This window comes from Jaculus jaculus, chromosome 7 (assembly GCF_020740685.1).
Source record: "Jaculus jaculus isolate mJacJac1 chromosome 7, mJacJac1.mat.Y.cur, whole genome shotgun sequence".
Classification (NCBI taxonomy): domain Eukaryota; kingdom Metazoa; phylum Chordata; class Mammalia; order Rodentia; family Dipodidae; genus Jaculus; species Jaculus jaculus.
The window spans coordinates 128,806,994-128,830,374 of record NC_059108.1 but is presented as its reverse complement, the minus strand read 5'-3'; the positions used below and the strand labels follow the sequence as shown (position 1 = coordinate 128,830,374).

Below are 23,381 nucleotides of genomic sequence, written 5' to 3'. Positions count from 1 at the left end.
TCCACCCACCCCAGACTAGGCCAACACAACCATCATCTTGTGGAGCCACAAAGGAAGGAGGAAGTACAGGCAGAGTCCAGGAAGGGGGAGGTATGGAGAGAACCCAGGAAGGGGGAGGTATGGAGAGAACCCAGGAAGGGGGAGGCATGGAGAGAACCCAGGAAGGAGGAGGTATGGAGAGAACCCAGGAAGGAGGAGGTATGGAGAGAACCCAGGAAGGAGGAGGTATGGAGAGAACCCAGGAAGGAGGAAGCATGGAGAGAACCCAGGAAGGGGGAGGTAAGGAGAGAACCCAGGAAGGAGGAAGAGTAGACAGAACCCAGGAAGGAGGAGTGTGGAGAGAATCCAGGAACAAAGAGGTATGGAGAGAAGGAAGATGTACAGACAGAGCTCAGGAAGAAGGAACTATGGAGAGAACCTAAGAAGGAAGTATGGACAGAGCCTTGGCATTTGGTTTAGTATTTTTAAAGGCTTTCCAGTTTTGCTATTTTTTTTCTCCTCACATTCAATATTCTTGGTTGCTAAGTGGGAGGAAATGTGGGGAGGTGGGAGAGGTGTGGAGAGCTGAGAGAAAATTGGCAAGGCAAAGGCTGATGGGTTTATTTTCTCCTTTCTAAAGGGGATACAGGCAAAAGATGGGTCCAAGCTCAGGGCAGCCAGCTGGGATACTGTCTGCTGTAGCTGGATTATGATGCAAACTCTCCCAAATCATGGTGCCATGGAGGGGCACAAGGGGAGGCTTGGGGGGAGATAATTGGCACTTCCTAATTTTGCCTAGAAACTTAGACAAGTAGGATTTTTTAAAAAAGTAAAATGAGGGCTGGAGAGATGGCTTAGTGGTTAAGCGCTTGCCTATGAAGCCTAAGGACCCCGGTTCGAGGCTCGGTTCCCCAGGACCCACGTTAGCCAGATGCACAAGGGGGCGCACGCGTCTGGAGTTCGTTTGCAGAGGCTGGAAGCCCTGGCGCGCCCATTCTCTCTCTCTCCCTCTATCTGTCTTTCTCTCTGTGTCTGTCGCTCTCAAATAAATAAAATAAAAAATTTAAAAAAAAAAAAAGTAAAATGATCCTTGTTTTCAGATCAAACCCATGAAAGGAAAGAGGCCAGACTCAGGACTGCCTGCACTTCACCAAGACAAGGGAGGGGGAGGGGGGCAGCAATCTCGGGAACAACTGTGAGACCCTCAGAGAGGCACTCTCCTCTGCTCTGCCCCACGGAGGGTCACCACTGTTCTAACTGAAGTCAGTTCAAAGGGCCCTGGTTTTGAACATTCTAATTGCAGAAGCTTTTTTAAAAAATTGTTTTGTATTTTTTTCCCTTTAATGTTTTGAGATAGGGTCTTGCTCTAGACCTTGATGACCTGGAATTCACTATGTAGTTTCAGGCTGGCCTTGAACTCACAGAAGTCTTCCTACCTCGGCCTCCTGAGTGATGGGATTAAAGGCATGTCACCATACCTTATTTTGTTTCACTTGGTAGCTCAGACTTTCTGTCAGAACTCACTATGTTGCCCAGTTCTCTTGTCTCAACTTCCAAAAGTATTGGGATTATACAAATGTAAGCCACTAGGCCTGGTTTAGCAGCAGAAACTTTTATAAAACAAGCAAGCAACAACAACAAAAACCTTCCAGCCATCTGCAGTTGCCTACATCGTACCCAGCCTACACTCTCTGCAGACCACGGCCACCTCCCTACTTGCCTGTCTCTTCCTGGCCAGCCTGGACAGGCCACGTCCTTGGCACTCGTTCACCATTTAAATGATATCTTTCAGGCTCCCGATTCAGTTTACCACATACCATAAATTGTCCATACACCTTGCCATGAACTTGAAAAATACCCCAAATGTGTGAGTTGTGTAAATTCACTTGAATTGCTGGGTGCCTCTTCCTTAAATTACTTTTGTCACAGGGCGGAAAATCCTTGGTAATACACATGTCAGGAAATGTGCTGCAGAATGGAAATGGGCAAATGGGTTATGGGTGTTTGCCAGTGAACTTCTGGGGGTAAGCTTGCTGCTCTTTCCCAGATCTGCTGGTTCTAACTGGCGGCGTCTTTGACTTCTGGTTGACTACCTACAGCTCTCAAGGGACAGAAGTTAACCCACAGATAGATAGATAGACAAATGAATTTCATCTAGCAGAGATACAACTGATTACTTCTCTGTAGAAAAGATAATCTTCCCCAAATACATTTCATTCCCTTATAGGATACTGTTTTTGTACACCTCAGCATTTCTACCTATATTTGTTTTAAGTACTTCTTTGAATAGATCTTAGCACTGTACTAGGCCCCATCTTAGTTAAAAAGCAAATAAAATCTTTGATCTGTTCACTTTATGTTTGAGTCATGATTTTTTTAACTTTTGCAAAATTATTATTAATTGTGACTATAGTAACTTCCCCTCTCCTTAGTATGATGTGGCCTGCTGTCTATGCAGATATTTTAAATATCACTGCCAGAGTAGAGAGATGGCTTAGTTGATAAGGTGCTTGCCTGCAAAGCCAAAGAACCCAAGTTCAATTCTCCAAGACCCATGTAAAACCAGATGCATAAGATAACACATGTCTGGAGTTGGTTTGCAGTGGCTGGAGGCCCTGGAGTGCTCTCTCTCTCTCTCTCTCTCTCTCTCTCTCTCTCTTTCTCTCTCTCTCTCTCTCAAATAAGTAAACAAATAGAATGGATCATTACCCAGTCTATACATAAACTAGTAGAAATATGGTAAGACTTACCACAGGAGTTAAGTAAATGGAAAGAAAAGAAAAAGAAACCAGTGTCTTGGAAGCTTCATCAGCCACTGGAAGAAAACTCCCTAAAAATGGTTGAAACTCCATCACTGTCATCTGTCCCTTCTAGAGACTTGGGAGTAGAGGAGGTGACATGGCTCAAACAGGTGGGAACATAAAACAGACACCACGGGCCTCTTACCTGGGATTGGTGAGGTTGTAGCAGGATTTCCATATCTGTAACATGTGCTTACAGGTGAGCAGCGCCTCATCTGGGCCCCGGCAGAGTGACTCCAACTTCACTTTGGAAAACAGTAGTCTATAGTGCGAGACAAGGGAGAAAAGAACATGGCTCAAGCCGGTGGCTACCGCTCAAATCAGACAGAGAGGGGCTGGCTGCACTCAGAATGGAGTTTTCCACAAACACAGCGGGTAAACATAGGGTGACTAACTTGTGCTCAGGTTAAAACATTACTGTGGCCAATTTTATTCAGAATATAAGGACTTTATTAAGAGCATGCTTTTGAGAACAAAACCAATATAGCTGTGAAATTAAAAAAAATCATTGCAAGTAAATATTGATTTATTGACATGATTCAGTGGACATAAATATCTGCAGAGCCCTCCAGGATGCTGCTTATCCTCTCAGAAGCTTTGAAAGCCTGCCTGGCTGGGCATTGTGGCACAAGCCTGCAGTCCTAGCATGTGGAAGATTGAGGCTACATAGTAAGGTCTGGCCAGCATGAGCTACAGAGATAAAAATAATAATAAAAAAAAAAAACCAACAAGGTGGGCTAGAGAGATGGTTTAGCCATTAAGGCACTTGCCTACAAAGCCTAATGACCTGAGTTCAATTCCCCAGTATCCATGGTAAAGACAGATTCACATGGTGGTACATGTGTCTGGAGTTCATTTGCAGCAGCTGGAGGCCCTGGAACTCCCATTCTTTCTTCTATCTCTATGCTTGCAAGCAAATACATGTTTTAAAATGTGTGTTTTGCCGGGCGTGGTGGTGCACGCCTTTAATCCCAGCACTCGGGAGGCAGAGGTAGGAGGATTGCTATGAGTTCAAGGTCACCCTGAGATGACAGAGTTAATTCCAGGTCAGCCTGGACCAGAGTGAGACCCTACCTCAAAAAACCAAAAAATAAAAAAATAAAAAAATAAAATAAAATGTGTGTTTTGCTAGGTGTGGTGGTGCACGCCTTTAATCCCAGCACTTGGGAGGCAGAGATAGAGGATCGCCGTGAATTAAAGGCCACCCTGAGACCACATAGTGAATTCCAGGTCAGCCTGGATTAGAGTGAGACTCTACCTCTTTTAAAGAAAGCAAGCCTACCTGAAGACACAAGGCAAGAGGACCATGGGGCAGACCCCCCTTTTGACCATGTTATATAGCAGCTAGACTTGTAGACTTCAAATCCTCTCACAATTTCCTTGCTCTTGTTCCTACCACACTTTAGTCCCCATCTACCCAGAGTCCAGCCTTTTGACACTTGAAACCTGACACCACCATCTATAGATGTGGTGGGTCACATTCATAGCTGTCCTAGGACACGTGGGAGGGACATGCCTGAGACCTTCTGAGCTGACTAAGCTGAGAACCTTCCTTCCTTAGGCCAATAGCCTCATCTCTCAGTAGAGGTCAGTTGAATGCAGGCTGAAGCTCTTGGACCTCATCACCACTTCTCTACAGAAGTTCCTAGCACAAGCCCAGCTCCTATCCCCAGACGTGCTAGTTCTCAGAAAACTTACAGATGAGTCTTTGCAGGCCCAGCTTAAGACACCAGTGCATCAACATCCCTTTGCTTGCCCTGTGTCCGTCCTCTCCCATGTCCTGCACCCTGCTGATCCCCAAACTTTTTCTAGTGTATGACACTGCCATGTGCTGCTTAGACCCGAACCTCTGCTATGTGACTTCAGCTCCCCAGTAGAGCTGAACCTGCCTCATCAAATAAGTCTTCCAGCAGCCACCTTCTCACCTTTACCGTCTCTACTTGGCAGCTTCTGTTAATAAGAACAGAGACGGGAGAGGAGCAGTAGATTACCGGCGGCTTGGTGGGCAGCGCCGTCTTTGCAGTTACTGTTCGAGGTAGGTGCCGTTTATCCCTCACCAACGGACAGGGACGCTGGGGATTTGCTCCTGTGCCCCATGGCCGGCGGCTTTCTGGAAGGGGTCTTCTTGATCACGTGACCTCTGAGGCTATGCTCTGGGGCCTCCGCTTCACCAGTGCCTACAACTGTGCTCTTGGTTCAGTGGACCTTTCATGGCATCTGTTCACTGAATGCTTCCTGCAGCTCATGGAATGTCAAGAAGGGTCCTGGCATATGTGAGACACAGAATTCCTCAGCCATGTGTGATGTAATGTCTGCATTCAAGGTATCAAGAGCAGCCAAGCCTCTGTTCAGAGAAAGATGTGAGAGGAGTGGCCCATCCCATCACTAGCCAAGTTCAGGAGTGACTCAGATCCTGCCATCCCCTCCCAATGGATTACAAGAAGCTTAAGGGCACTGGTGGCCCCTGGAAGATAAGAGGCAAACCTGCAGTCTTCTGGGACCTGGGTGTGCAGAACCAATATGGCAATGAGCCATGAAAGAGAGAAGGATAAGGTTGGGCCCTGAACTACAGGCAGGTGGGCACAGAGAGCAGGTCCAGAGGTGAGCATGGGCTTGGCTCTCACCCCATGACATCTCAAGAGACAGAAATTCCTTTGAAGCCTATTAGGGCCACTTACAGGGACTGGCATAAAGGAACCAGCGGCATGAGTCCTATTGACATCTGTAAGACTCCACAGTGTGGCCGAAACTGAGTACTTTCCCCCCAAAACATCCCACTAAATCTAGATCACCTGGGGGAAGCTACCGAGTGGTCAGCTGTCAGCCTTTGGTGAAAACCCACTCAGAGGCCCAAGGGCAGCTGCTAAGCGACCGTAGCAAGGAGAGATTCCTCTGAGGGTTGTGGCACCTGGAGGCTCCCCAGGCACTGCAGGTGGGTAGGGATGCTCTGGCTCTGCCAGGCTCAGATGAAGGTTAAGGAGTAGGCCGGAAAGTTCCTATGCTCGGCAGCAATTAGCCAGGATTCCTTTCACTGTCCCCAAAGTACAAAACGTCAGAGCGTGTCTTGAAGCCTTGGCTTGAGAGAACAGTTCTGTGAAGGCTTCCTGGCTGGAAAAAGAACTTCTAATTAACATGAAATAACAGCTTTCAAACACTTGACTCAGGACACGGAGCTGAAAAGGTGTGGGCTGGATTTCAGGGAACCAGACAGGAAGAACAATAGCGGAACTGCTGAACACAAATGATGGGAAAGCGCGTGGAAGTGAGGCAGGAGGAATGGCATAAAAGGCTGGCAGAGGAAGGGCTGGGGAGCAGAGGACCCCAAAGCCACCAACAGACCTGTGGGCATACCTCCTGACCCCTGCTGCCACCCCCACGAGCACCAGTGAGAACTGGGGAAGATGGCATCGCCTCTTCATCCCCACCCTAAAGCTCAGCTGCTGTGTGTGCAAGGTGGGAAACAGTCAGTGATGCCTGCCAGCCTCTCTCCAGAAACCTGCCCGAGACTCCCAAGGCAGCCGAATGCATCTGCAGGGACAGAAGCTATGTTACCTGAGTTCAGAGTACACAAACAATGATTGGCATTGACTTGCTGCCACTGATATGCAAAGACATTATATATTCAATGTACTGAGGAAACTCAAAGGCAACAAAACAGAACGAGTGGGGCAGCGGCTTAGGAGAATCCAGCATCTGATGCGCTGCAGTACGTCTGTCAGCCTAACACAGCAAGCAAAGCGGGGAGCATGAGGAGCATATCGCCAGAACAGCGGCAGCTCGAACCAAGTCATGTGCTGACAAATGTTCTCTTCCCACCTCCTATATCTGGCTCAAAGGTCATTAACCTAATTTTGAAGATATTTTGTTTAGAGACATATTGAAAACTTACATAACATTGTAAAAATAAAATTAATAAAAATAAAAACCAACACACTATTCAGATTCCTACCATGCCTTTGCTGGTCTGGCTTTTGCCCACATACTTGGCCCCTATGGTCTGTGCATTGCTCATCACATCCACCTCCCCCATGCCCTCACTGTCCTTCATACTCCTGGGTCCCTGTACACGCTGTCCCATGACAGGGAACGCCTTCTCAGGCACTCACGTGGGCCTTTCAAGCACCTCCTCATCACGCAAGATTCAGGTCAGAGGGCAAGTCCTCAGGAAGGCAACCTTAAACAGTCCAGCAAAGCCCCTCCCAAGTAAGCACAATTTCAAAAACTCAAGAGCTCACAACCATGGAGCAACGGCTACAAGCCAGGAAACATGTCCTTTCAAGTCAAGGAAAACAATAACAATAACAGTAGCAGCTGTGAAACACTTTAAATATTTAATCACTGATTCTACAACAACCTGCAAATTAAGCAGAGTTAATTTGCCCAAGCTCACACTACTAGTGATTGGTAGAACAGCTACTTTACTCTTTTGGCCTCCAAACCACCGCACGAGAAGCAGAGAATGATGTCAAATCTTACACTGACACTAATAAGGAGGTAGAGAGCATTGTGCAGTCCACTGACAAATATTTAAAACCCCAGAATACAAAAGGCTGCAGGTTAGCTGCGGTATGGAATTCAGCCCACCCGCTTGCAGGTCAGGGTCCACCTCCTCACGACCTGGCCCAGGGCCACAACAGACTCATCTATAGCCCTGGCCTCTGAGAACTTCTGGAGCAGTCTGGTCTGTGGCCCTGCAGCGGCAATGCTCTTAGAATACCTTATACAAGTCTCTTTAAAGGACCGTCTTGGGGCTGGAGAGATGGCTTAGCAGTTAAGCGCTTGCCTGTGAAGCCTAAGGACACCGGTTCGAGGCTCAGTTCCCCAGGTCCCACGTTAGCCAGATGCACAAGGGGGCGCACGCGTCTGGAGTTCGTTTGCAGAGGCTGGTAGCCCTGGCGCGCCCATTCTCTCTCTCTCCCTCTATCTGTCTTTCTCTCTGTGTCTGTCGCTCTCAAATAAATTGAAAAAAAAAAAAAAGGGACTGTCTTGGGCTAGAGAGATGGCTTAGTGGTTAAGCACTTGCCTGTGAAGCCCAAGGACCTCGGTTTGAGGCTCAATTCCCCAGGACCCACGTTAGCCAGATGCACAAGGGGGCGCATGCATCTGGAGTTCGTTTGCAGTGGCTGGAGGCCCTGGCGCGCCCATTCTCTCTCTCTCTCTCTCTGTCTGCCTCTTTGTCTGTCGCGCTCAAATAAATAAATAAATAAATAAAAATAAAATTTTAAAGGACAGTCTCATTTGTGCATGTGTGCTGTGACTTGCTTCTCACCTCAAATCTGATGCACATAAACTTCTAGCTATTTGAATCGCTTAGTTAGCCAAAGTTTTACTTTCCATTCAAATTCACAAAGGTAATATTTCACTATATTTTTAGAATTCCTCAAAGAAATTCTTGAACTATAACTATTTTGGTTTTGCAAAAGAGCTTTGAAAGTCCTTATAATTGCTACAGTGGGGGTCCAGGCTATGTGGCATTGTGAAATGTCATCGTTCTCCATAGGACATGAATCAAATGAGCTTTATCAGGGCCAGGCTGGCCATTTAGTGGCCATCTTTGGAAGACCTTCATATTATGCATGTGTGTCTCTATGTGGGTGTGTTGGGTGCTCATATGCCACCGCATGTGTGTACAGGTCTGAGGGTGTCTGTCCTCTCTTTCACTTGGCCTGAGTAGGGTGTCCCTAGTTGTTGTTCAACTGTGTGCCACTCTAGCTGCCTGCCAGCTTCCAGAGGCTCCTGGCTCCACCTCCCACTACCTTAGGAGCGTGGGGATCACAGATGCATGCTCCACTTTGGGTGCTGGGAAACCAAATTTAGGCCAGCAGACTTGAAAGCAAGCACTTTAACCACTGAGCTATCTTCCTAGCCCCTCAGAGGGGAAGACTTTCTGATCTCTGGAATCTGCCCCACCCTGGAGCCTCAAGGCCAGTACTTGGCTTGTACTTAGCTTTTCTTGAGCCCACACCTGTAGGCCCACACTCCAGATGAGGTGGGGCAGAGATGAAGTGAAAAGGCTGTAGATTTCTATATTCTGAAATTCAGTATGCCACACCAAACTTTCTGACCAAGAACTCTCAATGAAAGTAAACGAGGAACATCCAAGGCAGCAATACCCTCCGTATGTGAAGCGCCGCAGGGAGGAGACGGGCCTCTGAACACACGGAACGCAGCGGGGAGCTGAGCGGACGGGTTGCTTCCACAGCAGCCGGCTTGGGAGGAACATCACAGCAGCCTGGGCTGCTCCGCGTCTCTGAGCGCTTGGCTCAGCACGCCGGGGGCCTCGCTTTGCTCAGCTCCTCACCGTGGGCAGGGATACGCAGCAGCTTGCAGAACAGCCGTGGGACTTGCTCACGAGGGACACTGACCACACGGTCCTGCCTACCTACCCCGCCTCATGCGGCAGGGGAACCTGCCCAGAGAGATGGAGCCAGGATGTTGCTAGTCACCTGAGGGAAAGTGGGCCCCTGTCACCAGGTGCAGTAAAGACTAGATCAGCAGAGGTGGGTGGGTGGGGGCAAGCATATTCAAGTGAGATTTTAAACAGAGAGGGGAGGTTTGGCAGCCAACTGATCCGAGTGGTAAGAGATGAAAAGCGATGCGCCAAAGCATGTGGTGATGAGGAGAGACGGGGTTTGGAGCCAGGTGAGTCAGCTGGAAGCGGCCGTTCTGACAGAGGGCGGAGCAGGCCCCGTGCAGCTCAGTGCTGCTCGGCAGAGGCGTGTCTTCATATCCATCCAGCCAACTCCTCTGAGGGTTCCAATGCAGCTTGAAGGAAATCTACTTCTGCTCATTGTTATCAAAATATCTGGGGGCCTACTGTGTGACTTCCCACTAGACAAATACCAAAAAAGGAAGAAAAAAAAGCAGCCTGTGCACTAGTAGGCCATCTGTGGCTGACATGTCCTGTGACTGGGCTGACGCAGGTCAGCTGCGCAGGTGCCAGAGCTGAGACGCAACAGCTGGAAGGAATGAAGAGGTGTCAACCAGATCAGGTGACTGTCCTGACTACATCTGAAACATTGCTTGGGGCCTCACTTATTGCGTAGACTCACTAAATGTCACTTGACTGAATGATACAATTACTTAGTAACTATTACATAGGAAATATATACTTTCTTAGATCATCTGATTTATCTAATTACTATATTGGCATGCTATTCCTAGTATTATTAGAAAAAAAAAAGACACATAAATTTTTCCAATTAATCCAAAACTAGAAAGGGCCTTGACAGATCTTTGAGTGCTTAGCTATTCAGAGTATAGTTAGTCCAGGACACAGACCTCAGAATCCTCTGGGAAGATTCTGAGAGGACCAGAAGATTATTTTGAGAAAAAGAATTTCTGTCTTCATTCACCCTAAACCCACTCAGTCAGAATCTGTATTTGGCTGCATCCCCAGATAATCTGTGTGCAGAGCCCAAAATGCACCACTCCTGTTGACAGCCCTTCAATGGTCTGACCAATAAGAAAAACGATCACTAAAGAAAAGAGGTCCTATAGTTTTCAATTAGGAATCCCTCTCCCTCTCTCTCTCAGGTCTCACTATGTTGCCTAGACTGGTCACAAACTCCTGGCCTCAAGTACTTCTCTTGTGCTGGCCTCTTCAAGACCTCTTCAGTGGTATGCCACCACATCTGGCTCCTGTGAGACTTCTGGAACCCTACAGGATATATTCTATTCTTAAGCTTAATGGAAACCCTGACTAACCAGTCACATGAAGCTCACAATTGTGGGCACCCCGCCTGTGGCCTGGAACATGATGCCACTCTTTCTGATCACTTTCTGAAGGCTATTCTAGAACCCTGCCCAGGGTGTCCACATGTCTCCAGCAAGTGTCTGATGATTGGCTATAGTGTTCCAACCTGAGGGGCACTGATCTGTGTCATCTTCATCTGTGGTCTTCCTTGAGTCTGCTGAACACTGAGTAACATTCCCACTCTCATGTAGACATGGTGAGACCCAGAATGGCCAGGAGGGTCCTCTTCTGGGGCTGAAGACTCAAATGTCTTCCAGAACAGGTAGATAAATAGGAGCTATCTGGAAGGGCTTGGTGTTATGCCCACCCAAATGGGCATCACATTCAAAGGTCTGGAAAGTACATTGGTCTAAAGAAGTGTTAGCACCCTACAACTCCCAGGCTGCCAGGAGGAGACCCCTCATCACGAGGCTTTCCAGGGGTCAAATCTCAGCATTCATCATTCATTCTGTGATACCCCTAAGCCCATGCTGCTTCCTGGTTAGCATGCAACAGAAGCCTGGGAGGAGGGTTCGAGGGTTCGGCTCTCCTCATCACAGCACCATCTCCAGTGACAAAGCTCTGGTGGATGATCTCCCCCATGGCTCACTAGCACAAGTGTTATTTAACCATTAAGTAAGTCCTAAGCAAGTGACCATTAAAAAAACCCATGACTGCTCCAGGAGACACTACACAATGTGCCAGCATACCTAGGAAGCACATCCGCCCTTCTCTCACACTCACCGAGCAAGGGAGCTGCACCATTCCCCAGGATTCTTAGACCTGCTGTCCCAGAAAATGAAGACCACACTTATTTGGCCAAACAAAGTTTCTTGATGTGAAAGTATAAGGAGACTCTTGGTTTTTCAGGGCCCAGTTGCCCCAATCCTCCCCTAGGAAGGGCAGAGCTAGAGACAGGTATCTGTCTGTGTGATGATCTGTCTGTACCCCTTGTGACCCTAAGCCTGCCCTCCTCTTTATGACAGGCAGGAGCTCCACACCACTTATATGTGCCTCTCATTTTAGTCAAAATATCAACAATCTGGATGTCCCCCACTCCCATCTCTTTAGCAATATTTTTGAGAACAAACAACCGGCGGGTTGAGCTGGAATAAATCACCTTGTGCTGCAGTCTGGCTCATGTCTGACTTGTGCTTCAGATACTGACCTCAGCCCAGTTAGCACCCCAGAGAGGTCACCTCACCTAGGAGGCCCTGGCTAGGCTGGACTCAGCCCCAGTTAGTGCCCCAGAGCGGTCCTCACCTAGGAGGACCTGGCTAGGCTGGACTGGAAACACCTGTGGACTCACACTGCCCACACTGCCACAGCTCCCCAGTCCCCACATGCAAGGTTACAGGAAGGGAACCATTGCATGTCATGCTAGTGTCAAAGTGACAGGATCTATACAGAGAGGCAGGACCACTACCCTAGGGCTTTCCAGATGGCATGCAGCACTGAAATAGGACAAAGGAAAAGGGAGGTAGAGGAACTGCCCTCAGGTTTGGCGGCAGAGGTGGCCAACACATGCCTTTGGTAAGGAAGATGCAGCTGCAAGTGGAAAGAAACAGGGCAATGGAAGAACGAACACATTTGGCTAACCCTAGGGGGAGCAGGCTGCTGTGCAAGGCACAGATGTAACTTCTCACTGCATATGTTATCAGGCTTGCAGTGTGCTCAGTACTGGACCAGGTACTAGGAATCCAGTTTCCAGAAAATGCCCTGCATGAATTGTGATGACAAAACTATACCTTGAATTACTGAATGACATATGTAGGAGAACTTGGAGACCTTGAAAAGAAAAGTGTTAAAATAAATCAACTCTCTGGACGATGACTGAAGAGGGATGGTTTTGATGTGGGTCTTTTTGTAATGTTTGAATGCAATGCCCCCATAGACTCATGTATTCTGAATACTTGATCCCAGCTGGTGGAAATATGTAGGGCCTTTGGGAGGCGGAGCCTTGTTGGAGGAGGTGTGTCACTGAATTTCATTAGCACAGCCCACGGGGTATTCAAGCTAGTGCACTCTTGCTGCTCCTGCCCTGCTGCTGGTGCATGAAGATAGATGCCAGCTGCCTGCTCTGCCAAGCTGAAACTTCCTCTTGGACTTATAAGCCTGAAATAAACCCTTTCCTTCCATAGGCTGCTCCTGGTTGGGGGTTTTGTCCCAGCAATGAGAAGGTAACTGCAGCAGCCTTCCTGCCTCAGCCTGGCATCTCCTGGCTGTTTGGTCACAGGGTACAAGCCAGCTGGCTAGAGCTGACATGAACACTGGGAGACTGGCAGGTCCTGAAGGATCACTGTCATACATAAGCACAAGGGAGAGCTCTTCTAGAAAGAATGCAAGTTACTCCAGAGGACAAAGATCCTGGCTGGGTGAAGAACGGGAGGAGGGTAGGACAGTACCACCCTCACCTGCAAGGAGTCCTTCCTGAACAATCTACCACTCAGACTCTTCTTTTGCAATCTTCTATCCTAGCCTTGCCTTGGAAGTCCAGTTTTTGGTTTCCAAGCCACAGTTCAATGCATTGTGGGGGATCTTCTGCTAACAAGCAGACATGGTTACTGAAGGCCCCACACAGACCCAAAGGCTCACAGAAAGGTGAATGAAGTGGGTGGTGTATGGGAAGTACAGCCTTGGCTCACAAGTCTACTGAGAAAGAAGGCTGGCTAAGGTACCCAGAGCCACAGAATCACAAGGGCAGAAATGTCCCTTATCCAATAATTTTGACCTTCCTACAGACATGTTAACAATGAAAACTAATAAAGCTATTTTAAAAAATACAACTGGGGCTGTAGAGATGGCTTAGCAGTTAAGGCACTTGCTTGTGAAGCCAAAGGACTCAGATTTGATTCCCCAATACCCACATAAGCCAGATACACAAGGTGGCACATGTGTCTGGAGTTCGTTTGCAGTGGCTAGATCCCCTGACATGCCCATTCTCTCTCTCTCCCTTCCTCTGCCTCTTCCCCCTCTCTCAAATAAATAAATAAAATATTAAATACAATTATAGTAAAATATCATAGTATAGTACCTGCCATTTTTATCATTTTTACATGTTTTCCTTCCTCTCTTCCTCTTTCTTTCCCTCTTCCCTTTCTTTCTCCCTAATGCCAGCCTAGTTGTCAGGTTTTTTTTTTTTTTTTTTTTGGTTTTTCGAGGTAGTGTCTCGCTACTAGTTCAGGATGACCTGGAATTCACTATGTAGTCTCAGGGTGGCCTCGAACTCACAGCAATCCTCATCTGCTTCCTGACTGCTGGGATTAAAGGCAAGCACCACAACACCTGGCTAATTGTCAGTTTATTTATTCATTCTTTTTTTTTTAATGTGTGTGTGTGTGTGTGTGTGTGTGTGTGTTATGTGGTGCGTGCATGTGTATGTACCCTCGTGGTTGGAGCCCCTGCACTTGCCTGTGGGACAGTGCATTAGCCTGTGGTGGCCAGAGTAGAAAGCTGGGTGCTCTAGTCCATCACTCTTCCACCCATTTGAACTTAGTTTGGAGTCTCTTACAGATCCTAGAGCTTGCCGTTTCTCTAGGCGCTCCTTCAGCAATTCTCAGATCTCTGCTCCGCATGGCACCGGTGTTACCGTTGCAAGGGGCCACACCCAGATGTTTATATGGACACTGGGGATCCAATTCTAGTTGTTTCTCAGGCTTCCTCAGGAAGTGTTCCTAACCATTAAGCCATCTTTCCAGCCCTGAGGTAGTATCTCATTGTGGTTTTTGATTTGTATTTTCCCAAGAGTATTGGTACATCTTCTTTGGTCAGATGTGTATTCAATTCCTTTGATTACTTTAAAATCTAAAATTTTTTAATTTGTCTTCTATTGTTGGGGAAAACTGAGTTTAAATAAGCTACTGTACCACTACACCCTGAAGTCTCCTCCAGGGTGTCACCCATTCTCCTTTGTCTGAAGACCTCCTCTCTGGCATCCCTGGCTTGGTTACTGGGCGCACATCCCACCTCAAAAGCCTGTGAGGATCCTTGTATCTAGGTTTATGAGAGGAACAACTTGTTCCTTGCGGGCCAGCTTTCACCCCAGGCAGGTTCAGTGGGCTCGCTCATCATGGCAGCTCAGACACAACAGTTCCTCACACCCGGCCCCTCTGTACCCCACACCGACACACTGCTCACAACAGTGCTTCAGCTTAAAGTGAGTTTCTTTGAGGGAATATAAGACTGAGAAAGGCAGTCTCACATCTCACCAAGCAAATCTTTGTGCCTGGCACGTGGCGGGGACCCAGTGCTCCAAAGGCGGCTAGTGGCTAACAGAACAGATATGAAGGTCAGATTGCTCAGGCTCAGTCATGGCTCTGGTGTTTCCAGATACCTGATTTTGGATAATTCCTTAAATTCTCTGTGCCCAAATTCCTAAAGCTGGCACAATACTACAGATCACTTATGGTTCTCTTGAGGATCAGTTTAAAAAAGTGTCTGAGCCGGGCATGGTGGCACACATCTTTAATCCCAACACTAGGGAGGCAGACATAGGAGGATCGCTGTGAGTTTGAGGTCACCCTGAGACTATGTAGTGAATTTCAGGTCAGCCTGAGCTAGAGTGAGATGCTACCTCCAAAAAACAAAACAAAACAAACAAAAAAAGTCTCTGTCACAAAGCAATGTTAGTGGTCATCATTGCTAAATAAACGAATGAATGTTACTGTGATGACAGTCAACCTGACAGGACCGAGGACAACCTAGGAAACAAGTCTCTAGGCAGGCCGTGGGAGATTATTTAGATTAGATTAATGAGGTGAGAAGACCCATCTTAACTATGGTTTGCACTATTCCATGGGCTGGGATTCTGGGCTGAATAAAAAGGAGACTATCAGCAGGGGGTGAGTGCTGCATGTCTTTAGTCTCAGTACTCAGTACAGTGGCAGGAGGGTCGCCCTGAGTTTGAGGCCAATCTGAGACTACAGAGAGAATTCCAGGTCAGCCTGGTCTATAGTGAAAGCCTACCGCCTACCTCAAAAGCCAAAACCAAAAGAGAGAGAGAGAGACTATGAGCTGAGCTCTTTGCTTTCTTACTGTGGACCGAGTGTGGCCGGCTGCTCTGAACTCCTGCTGCCATGTGGGCCATGGTGGGCTGGGACTTCAAACTTTAAGCCAAAATAAACCTTTCCTTCCTTAAGCTATTTTTGCCAGGTCACAATAATCACCTAAGACATACATACATACTCAGGTCTTTTCACATAGTTTTCACTGACATAAAAAGAAACAAGTCACCGGACAAAGTCTGTTTCCACAGGTGTAAGTGCTGAGGACCCACAGACGGGAACATTATTTTAAAAGGGCTGTGTTCCTCCAACAGGGAAAAGGATGATCTGTTTCTGCATCTTCCCATGTATGAAAGTTAGGCATAAAGAATGAACATAAAGAAGTTGTCTACACACCACAAATTCATATTTGTAAGGTTTTAGAATCATTTGCTTTGCTTCCCATCAACTCTTTTGTAAATGTGCTATTGATCTGAGGACCTTGCAGACAGCACATGGATTAGGAAGAGCTGTATTCTACTTAAATAGGAAAATTAAAACTTCAATTGCATAACCAGAATTGGTCTTAGGGCAAGGAACTCCACCCTGACAGTGGCTTTCTTTGGCAGTCACTGTAAGGCTTGCTGAAGCCGAACAGTAACATTTAATTGCACCAAAGTTCCCAAATGCCAGAGGCGTAATATAAGCTGCTATAGATTCCAAAGACAAATCAACCCAAGTGTTAGTTCTCATCCAGGTATTTAATCTAAGAGTGAATCTCAGTGGCAGGAGTGAAGTATGCAGCCCAGTGGAAGCCCTGGCCTGACAGACAGCTCTGCTGGTTTTAGGAGACACTATTCCAAATGCCACCTGGCATCCACGTCTGTCTTTGGGGCCAACAAGGAAAATTACTAAGTGAAACATATTAACCACAGGAAATGTCTGCAAATCTGAATTTTGAAAGAATTGTTAGAGTTTGTATAGCAAATACAGCAGCGAACTCACTGGAATTCATGAACATGGTTTCATATAAAAATTGGTAAGTTGTAGAATTTTATCTTAAGAAAAACTGACAGTGTTAGAGACACTATCATAATCAGCTAATATTAGCTTTCTTTTTAAAAATATTTTTATTTTATTTATTTGAGAGAGAGAGAGAGAGAGAGAGAGAGAGAGAGAGAGAGAGAAAGAGAGAGAGAAAGGGGAATGCCAAGATCTTCAGCCACTGCAGTTGAACTCCAGATGCATGCACCACCTTGTGCATCTGGCTTATGTAGGTCCTGAGGAATGGAATCTCCATCCTTTTGCTTCATAGGCAAATGCCATAACCACTAAGCAATCTCTCCAGCTCTTAGCTTTCCATTCTTTTGTTTAGAAGCTTAATAGCTAAAGGGCTTAAAAACAAATTTTCAACAAAAAATGAAAGCATTTTAAGGGTAACAATAACAAAAAGACAAGACACCCATAGAAATGGCAGTTAGTGGTTGTTTGGGGGAGGGGAGAGTCATTCTTTTTAATACTATATCCACTAGCATTACAAGGGAAGAAAGGGGATTCATCAGGAGTAATGGGGGATCTGCATGATCAAAATACAACATATATGTATGAAACTGTCAAAGAAAGAAAAGAGAACAAGTTCAATAAAGTTAAGAAGTTACAATTAAAATAGTTTCCTTATGCATTAAAAAATAATAAATTAAACATCCAGGACAAACTTAAAGCAGGAGGGAGGCTGGGGAGATGATGGCTCATTGGTTAAAAGTGCTCGCTTGCAAAGTCTGCCAGCCTGGGTTCATGTGATCATGCGATTTTTGTCCTTCAACCCATTTATATAATGTATTACATTTATAGATTTGCGTATATTGAACCATCCCTGCATCTCTGGGATAAAGCCTACTTGGTCAAGGTGAATGATCTTTTTGATATATTCTTTTTTTTTTGATTTTTATTTTTTTATTGACAACTTCCATGATTATAAAAAATACCCATGGTGATACCCTCCCTCCCCCCACTTGCCCCTTTGAAACTCCACTCTCCATCATACCCCCTCCCATCTCTCTTTTACTTTTGATGTCTTGATCTATTCCTCCTCTTATGATGGTCTTATGCAGGTAGTGTCAGACACTGTGAGGCCATGGATATCCAGGCCATTTTGTGTCTGGATGGAACATGTTTGATATATTCTTGTATTCTGTTTGCCAATATTTTGTTGAGAATTTTTGCATCTATGTTCATGGGGGAGATTGGTCTGTAATTTTCTTTCTTTTCTTTCTTTTTTTTTTTTTTGGTTTTTTGAAGTAGGGTCTCACTCTAGCCCAGGCTGATCTGGAATTCACTATGGAGTCTCAGGTGGCCTTGAACTCACCGCGGCGATCCTCCTACCTCTGCCTCCCGAGTGCTGGGATTAAAGGCGTGCACCACCACGCCTGGCTAATTTTCTTTTTTTGTTTTATCTTTGCCTGGTTTTGGTATCAGGGTGATGCTGGCCTCATAGAAGGAGTTTGGTAGAATTCCTTCTTTTTCTATTTCCTGGAAAAGCTTAAGAAGCAATGGTTTTAGCTCTTCCTTGAAGGTCTGGTAAAATTCAGCAGTGAATCCATCTGGGCCTGGACGTTTTTTAGTTGGGAGATTATTGATAACAGTTCAGATCTCCATGCTTGTTATAGGTCTACTTAAGTGGTTAATCTCATTTTGATTTAATTTAGGTAGGTCATATAAACCAAGGAAATCATCCATTTCTTTCAGATTTTCATACTTTGTGGAGTATATGCTTTTATAGTATGTCCCTATGATTTTTTTAATTTCTCTGGAATCTGTTGTGATGTTACCTTTTCCATCTCTGATTTTATAAATTTGTGTCTCTTCTCTCTTTCTTTTGGTCAGATTTGCTAAGGGTTTATCAATCTTGTTTATCCTTTCAAAGAACCAACTCTTTGTTTCATTAATTCTTTGTATTGTTTTTGTTTCTATTTCATTAATTTCTGCCCTAATCTTTATTATTTCTTCCCGTCTACTGAGTTTTGGTTTGCCCTGTTCTTCTTTTTCCAAGGCTTTAAGGTGAAGCATTTACTTGCGACCTTTCTAACTTTTTTTTTTTTTTTTTTTTTGGTTTTTCGAGGTAGGGTCTCACTCTAGCCCAGGCTGCCCTGGAATTCACTATGGAGTCTCAGGGTGGCCTCGAACTTACGGCAATCCTCCTACCTCTGCCTCCCGAGTGCTGGGATTAAAGGCATGCGCCACCATGCCTGGCTGGTCTAACTTCTTAATATAGGCAGTTAAGGCTATAAATTTACCTCTTAGAACTGCCTTCAATGTGTCCCATAGATTTTGGTATGTTGTGTTCTCATTATTGTTTGACTCTATAAATTTTTTGATTTCCTTCTTGATTTCTTCATTGACCAATTCATCATTTAGTAGTGTATTGTTTAGTTTCCATGATTTTGTGTATGCTCTATAGCCTTTCTTTTTTTTTTTTCTTTTAAATTTATTCGAAAGTGACAGAGAGATAAAGAAGCAGATAGAGACAGAGAGAACGGGCACGCCAGGGCCTCCAGCCACTGCAAACAAACTCCAGATGCATGCACCACCTTGTGCATCTGGCTAACGTGGGTCCTGGGGAATCGAGCCTCGAACCGGGGTCCTTAGGCTTCACAGGCAAGCGCTTAACCGCTAAGCCATCTCTCCAGCCCTCTATAACCTTTCTTGCTACTGATTTGTAGTTTAATTCCATTGTGGTCAGATAGAATGCAAGGAATTATTTCAATTTTCCTGAATTTGTTAAGATTTGCTTTGTGTCCTAATATATGGTCTATTTTAGAGAATGTTCCATGTGCTGCTGAAAAGAATGTATATTCTGCAGCATTTGGATGAAATGTCCTGTATATATCAGTTAGGGCCATTCCTTCTACGACCTCATTTAGTCCAGATGCCTCTCTGTTTATTTTTTCCCGGGATGACCTGTCAATTGATGAGAGTAGGGTGTTAAAGTCAGCCACCACCACTGTGTTTGGTGTTTTCTGTGACCTTAGTTCTAATAGTGTTTGTTTGATGAATTTGGGAGCCCCCATGTTAGGTGCATATATGTTTAGGATCATAATGTCCTCCTGTTGGAGTGTGCCCTTAATCAATATAAAGTGACCTTCCTTATCTTTCTTGACTAACGTTGGACTAAAGTCTACCTTGTCTGATATTAGGATAGCAACCCCTGCTTGTTTTCTAGGCCCATTTGCTTGAAACACCATTTTCCAACCTTTCACCCTAAGATAATGTTCATCCTTTGTAGGAAGGTGAGTTTCTTGGAGACAACAAATTGTAGGATCCTGCTTTTTAACCCAGTCTGCAAATCTATGTCTTTTCGTTGGGGCATTGAGGCCGTTGATATTAAGAGATATTATTGAAAGGTGTGTATTTATGTTTGCCTTTTTTTTTTTTTTTTTTTTTTGTGGTTCCGGTTCTACCTTTGCTCCCTTGTGTTAACTAGTATTTGAGTATTGCTTGTGTTTTCCAGGTTCCTTATATGTGTGCTTTTCCTTTTCTTCAGCATGGAGGATTCTATCAAGCATTTTCTGTAGAGCTGGTTTTGTCTTCAAACACTCCTTTAACCTGTTTTTGTCATGGAATGTCCTTATTTCTCTGTCTAACTAAATGGATAAAGTAACCATGGTTGACAGTTGTTATCTTTCAGAACTTCAATATATCACTCCAAGCCTTTCTGGCTTTTAAAGTTTGTGTTGAGTAATCTGTTGTAGTCCTGGTGGGCTTGCCTTTGTAGGTAACTTGATTTTTCTCTCTAACTGCTTTCAATATTTTTTCTTTGGTTTGTGTGTTTGGTAGTTTGATTATAATATGGTGAGGAGAGGTTCTTTCCAGGTTTTGTCTGGCTGGGGTTCTAAAGGCTTCCTGTATCTGCATTGGCACCTCTTTCCCAATTTGGGGGAAGTTTTCTTCTATGATTTTGTTGAAGATGCCTACTATGCCTTTGGAGTGGAATTCTTCTCCTTCTACTATGCTCTGAATTCTTATATTTGATCTTTTCATAGTGTCCTGAATATCTTGAAGTTCCCACTCATACTTTTCTATAAGTTTGGTTTTCTCTTTGTTGGCCTGTATTAGATCTGCTGGGGCTGCTTTTGCCGGCCTGTGCGGGCTCTGGTCTTCTAGCTTAGATATTCTGTCCTCTCCTTCATCCATTCTACAGGTGAGATTTTCTACAGAGTTTTTTAATTTCATTAACTGCATTCTTCATTGCTAGTAATTCTGACTGGTTTTTCTTTATTATTTCTATTTCTTTATTTATGTCTTGTATTGCCTTCTTTATTTCATTAAATTGGTGTCCTGCATCTTCTTTGATTTCCTCTTTGATTTCTTCTTTGATTCCTTTGATTTGTTCTTTGACTTCTTTGAACATATTTACAATAATTCTTTTGAAATCTTTCTCAGGCATTTCCTCTAACTCATTCTCACTGGAGGTCATTTCTAATGCATTAATACTTTTAAGTAGATTTATATTATCTTGCTTTTTAGTGTTTCTTATGTTATAATGTACATATTTTTGTATCTTGGATTAAGTTAATGCTTGGATTTTCTAGCTAGCTGGGTATTCTTAGCTGTATCAATTGATTTGATGTTATATATCTTCAGGGTAGGAGGTTTAAGGTGTTAGGTGTGGCTCTTAAGACTCTCAGAGTATCTACAAAGGTGTTCCTAGGGGTTGAGTTTCCCTGCTATGGGAGTATTCCAGTAGGCTGAGTAGAATAAAATACCGGTAGATTCTAAAATTTAACTAAACACTACACATTCAATCAAAAACAGCACCAAGTATTTATGCAAGAGTAGTTATTATAACAACCAGATCCTCTATCAACAAAGAGGTTAAGATTTCTGGTCTGTTGAGGGATCCAAGTCAGCTTGTGACCAAGTGAGACCCTTCCCTGGTGCGATCCCAGTTACCTTGGATGATTTTGGTCTCAGTCAAGTTGCTGGCTGGGTCATTGGGTTGCTGTTCTGATTTCTGGAGCTGGGCACTGGCTTTTCCTGCAGGACCAACTGAGCCTGGCAACTGTGGCCCTACAGATCGGCACCCCTGCCACTGGAACTGCTACTGCTGCTGCTGAAGCTGCCGCTGCTGGGTCTGTCGCCACTGCTGCTGAAGCTGCTGCTGCTGGATCCACCACTGCTGCTGCTACTGCTGCTGCTGTAGCTGCCACTGCTGGAGCCACCGCTGCTGCCGGTGAAGCTGCTGCTGCTGCCTCTGAAGCTGCTGCTGCTGCTGGATCTGCCACTGCTGCCTCTGAAACTGCTACTACTGGATCCCCTGCTGCTGGGGCGCTATTGCCGGTGCCTGAGCTGCTGATGTTGCTGCCTAACTCTGCTCCTGCTTGGGTCCCGCTGTCGGCTCAAGTTGGCGTGGCCGGGTCCCAGGACCACTGCTCTGTTCGCTGGAGCTGGGCACAGGCGGTGGGGGAGGGGAGGGAGCCGCAGCTGCTCTAGATCTCTCGCTGTTCCACGTGTTCTTCTACCTTGTGATCTGCTCCTCCATTGTTCACTGCTGCTCTCCCTTCACGTTTCTAGAGTTTGCGGAGAGCACCAGGTGAGTGGAAGCTCCCCTCACCTGGCTTTTCCTGCAGCTTGAGCAGAGCCTGGCGGCTTTCTGGTGTGCCGCCGCTGCCACAGTGGGTGAACCTACTGGGGCTGCTTTTGCCGGCCTGTGCGGGCTCTGGATGCTGTGGATCTCTTCTACTTCTCCACTGCCATTTCAATTTCCTATACAACTCACTTTTTAGTAAAAGTGTGTATTTTGCTGAGTTTTTTTGGTCTTTTTCCCCCCTAGGCTGCTTTGGCATGGTACCTACGCTGCCATCTTAACCAGAAGTCCCCTCAACTTTTAATAAGTATCTTTGGGAGGAAGTTTTCCACCACAAAAGAAGAAACCCAAATATTTGAAAAGCAGATAAGTCATTGCTGCTCTCAGACCTGGGCCATATGCTTTGCTCTTCCCAGTTTCCAGCTAACGTTAAAACAACAGGCTTGCATTCCTCACATACCTCCACTGTAGTTCCTTCTTCCCACTACTTGAAAAGGCTGTCAGCTGCTGTCACTTGCAGGCACTACCACATTAGCTGCTGCTGCTGTTTACTGCTCACTGTGTGGTGTGGCTATTAGCTAAGAATAAGCTCCTTTTCTGTGATACCCTGAGCCACAGGCTGAAGTGTAACATCTAATGAAGGGGAGGAGGATACATGCATGTATGACCATATGCATGTTGGAGGTGGGAAGCACAGAAAGGCACTTTATAAATTGAGAGAAATTGAGTTAACTTGTATTACATTGTACTTTGTTATACAGCAGGATGGGTGAAGAACCAAATCTTTTTAAAGAAATTTAACCATATTAAGATTCCATAGGGCTTAACATCTTGGGATAAAATCCAGAGCTATGCAAGTGTGCCAAAGCACCAGTTTGAAATCTGCAGGAAGGAAAACTGCAAAGCTCCTTAATTCACTCTGCATAAATCACTGAGCCTACAAAAGAAATCTCCAGCTAGAGGCTTCCTGGATTATAATAAGAATTCTCTTGATGGGGATAAGAGAAGTGGCCTTTTCACTTAAAGACAAAGAAATGTTTGTAATGAAAAGGTGTGAACCAATTTTCCAAGGAAAGCTGCTGCTGAAAAAGCACTGATTGCAAGCGAGGTGGTGGGGAGGTGGAGAGATCATGCCAGCGCTGACCCACTTACTGCATGGCACTGCGCTTCTGAAGGAAAGAAAGCCACCAGGGCCACTCCATGTTTCTTCTCTTCCCCTGGTCTAGAAAACCACCTGCACCCCATTACTGGTTCTGCGCTTGTAGATGATTGGACTTCACCAGCCTGCAGGAATGTTTACT

The 23,381-nt window shown here is 45.5% G+C and overlaps 1 protein-coding gene across 3 annotated transcripts in view; it reads right to left on the bottom strand.

Annotated features, from left to right (window-relative positions):
* The window catches only part of Ttc7b (tetratricopeptide repeat domain 7B), a 245,655-nt gene that overhangs the window by 58,983 nt on the left and 163,291 nt on the right, over positions 1-23,381 (bottom strand). For all 3 annotated transcript variants that reach the window (XM_045155047.1, XM_045155048.1, XM_045155049.1), the window contains one exon: positions 2,926-3,042. In XM_045155047.1, the coding sequence (XP_045010982.1) occupies positions 2,926-3,042 (117 nt within the window). The remainder of the gene's footprint in view (positions 1-2,925; positions 3,043-23,381) is intronic.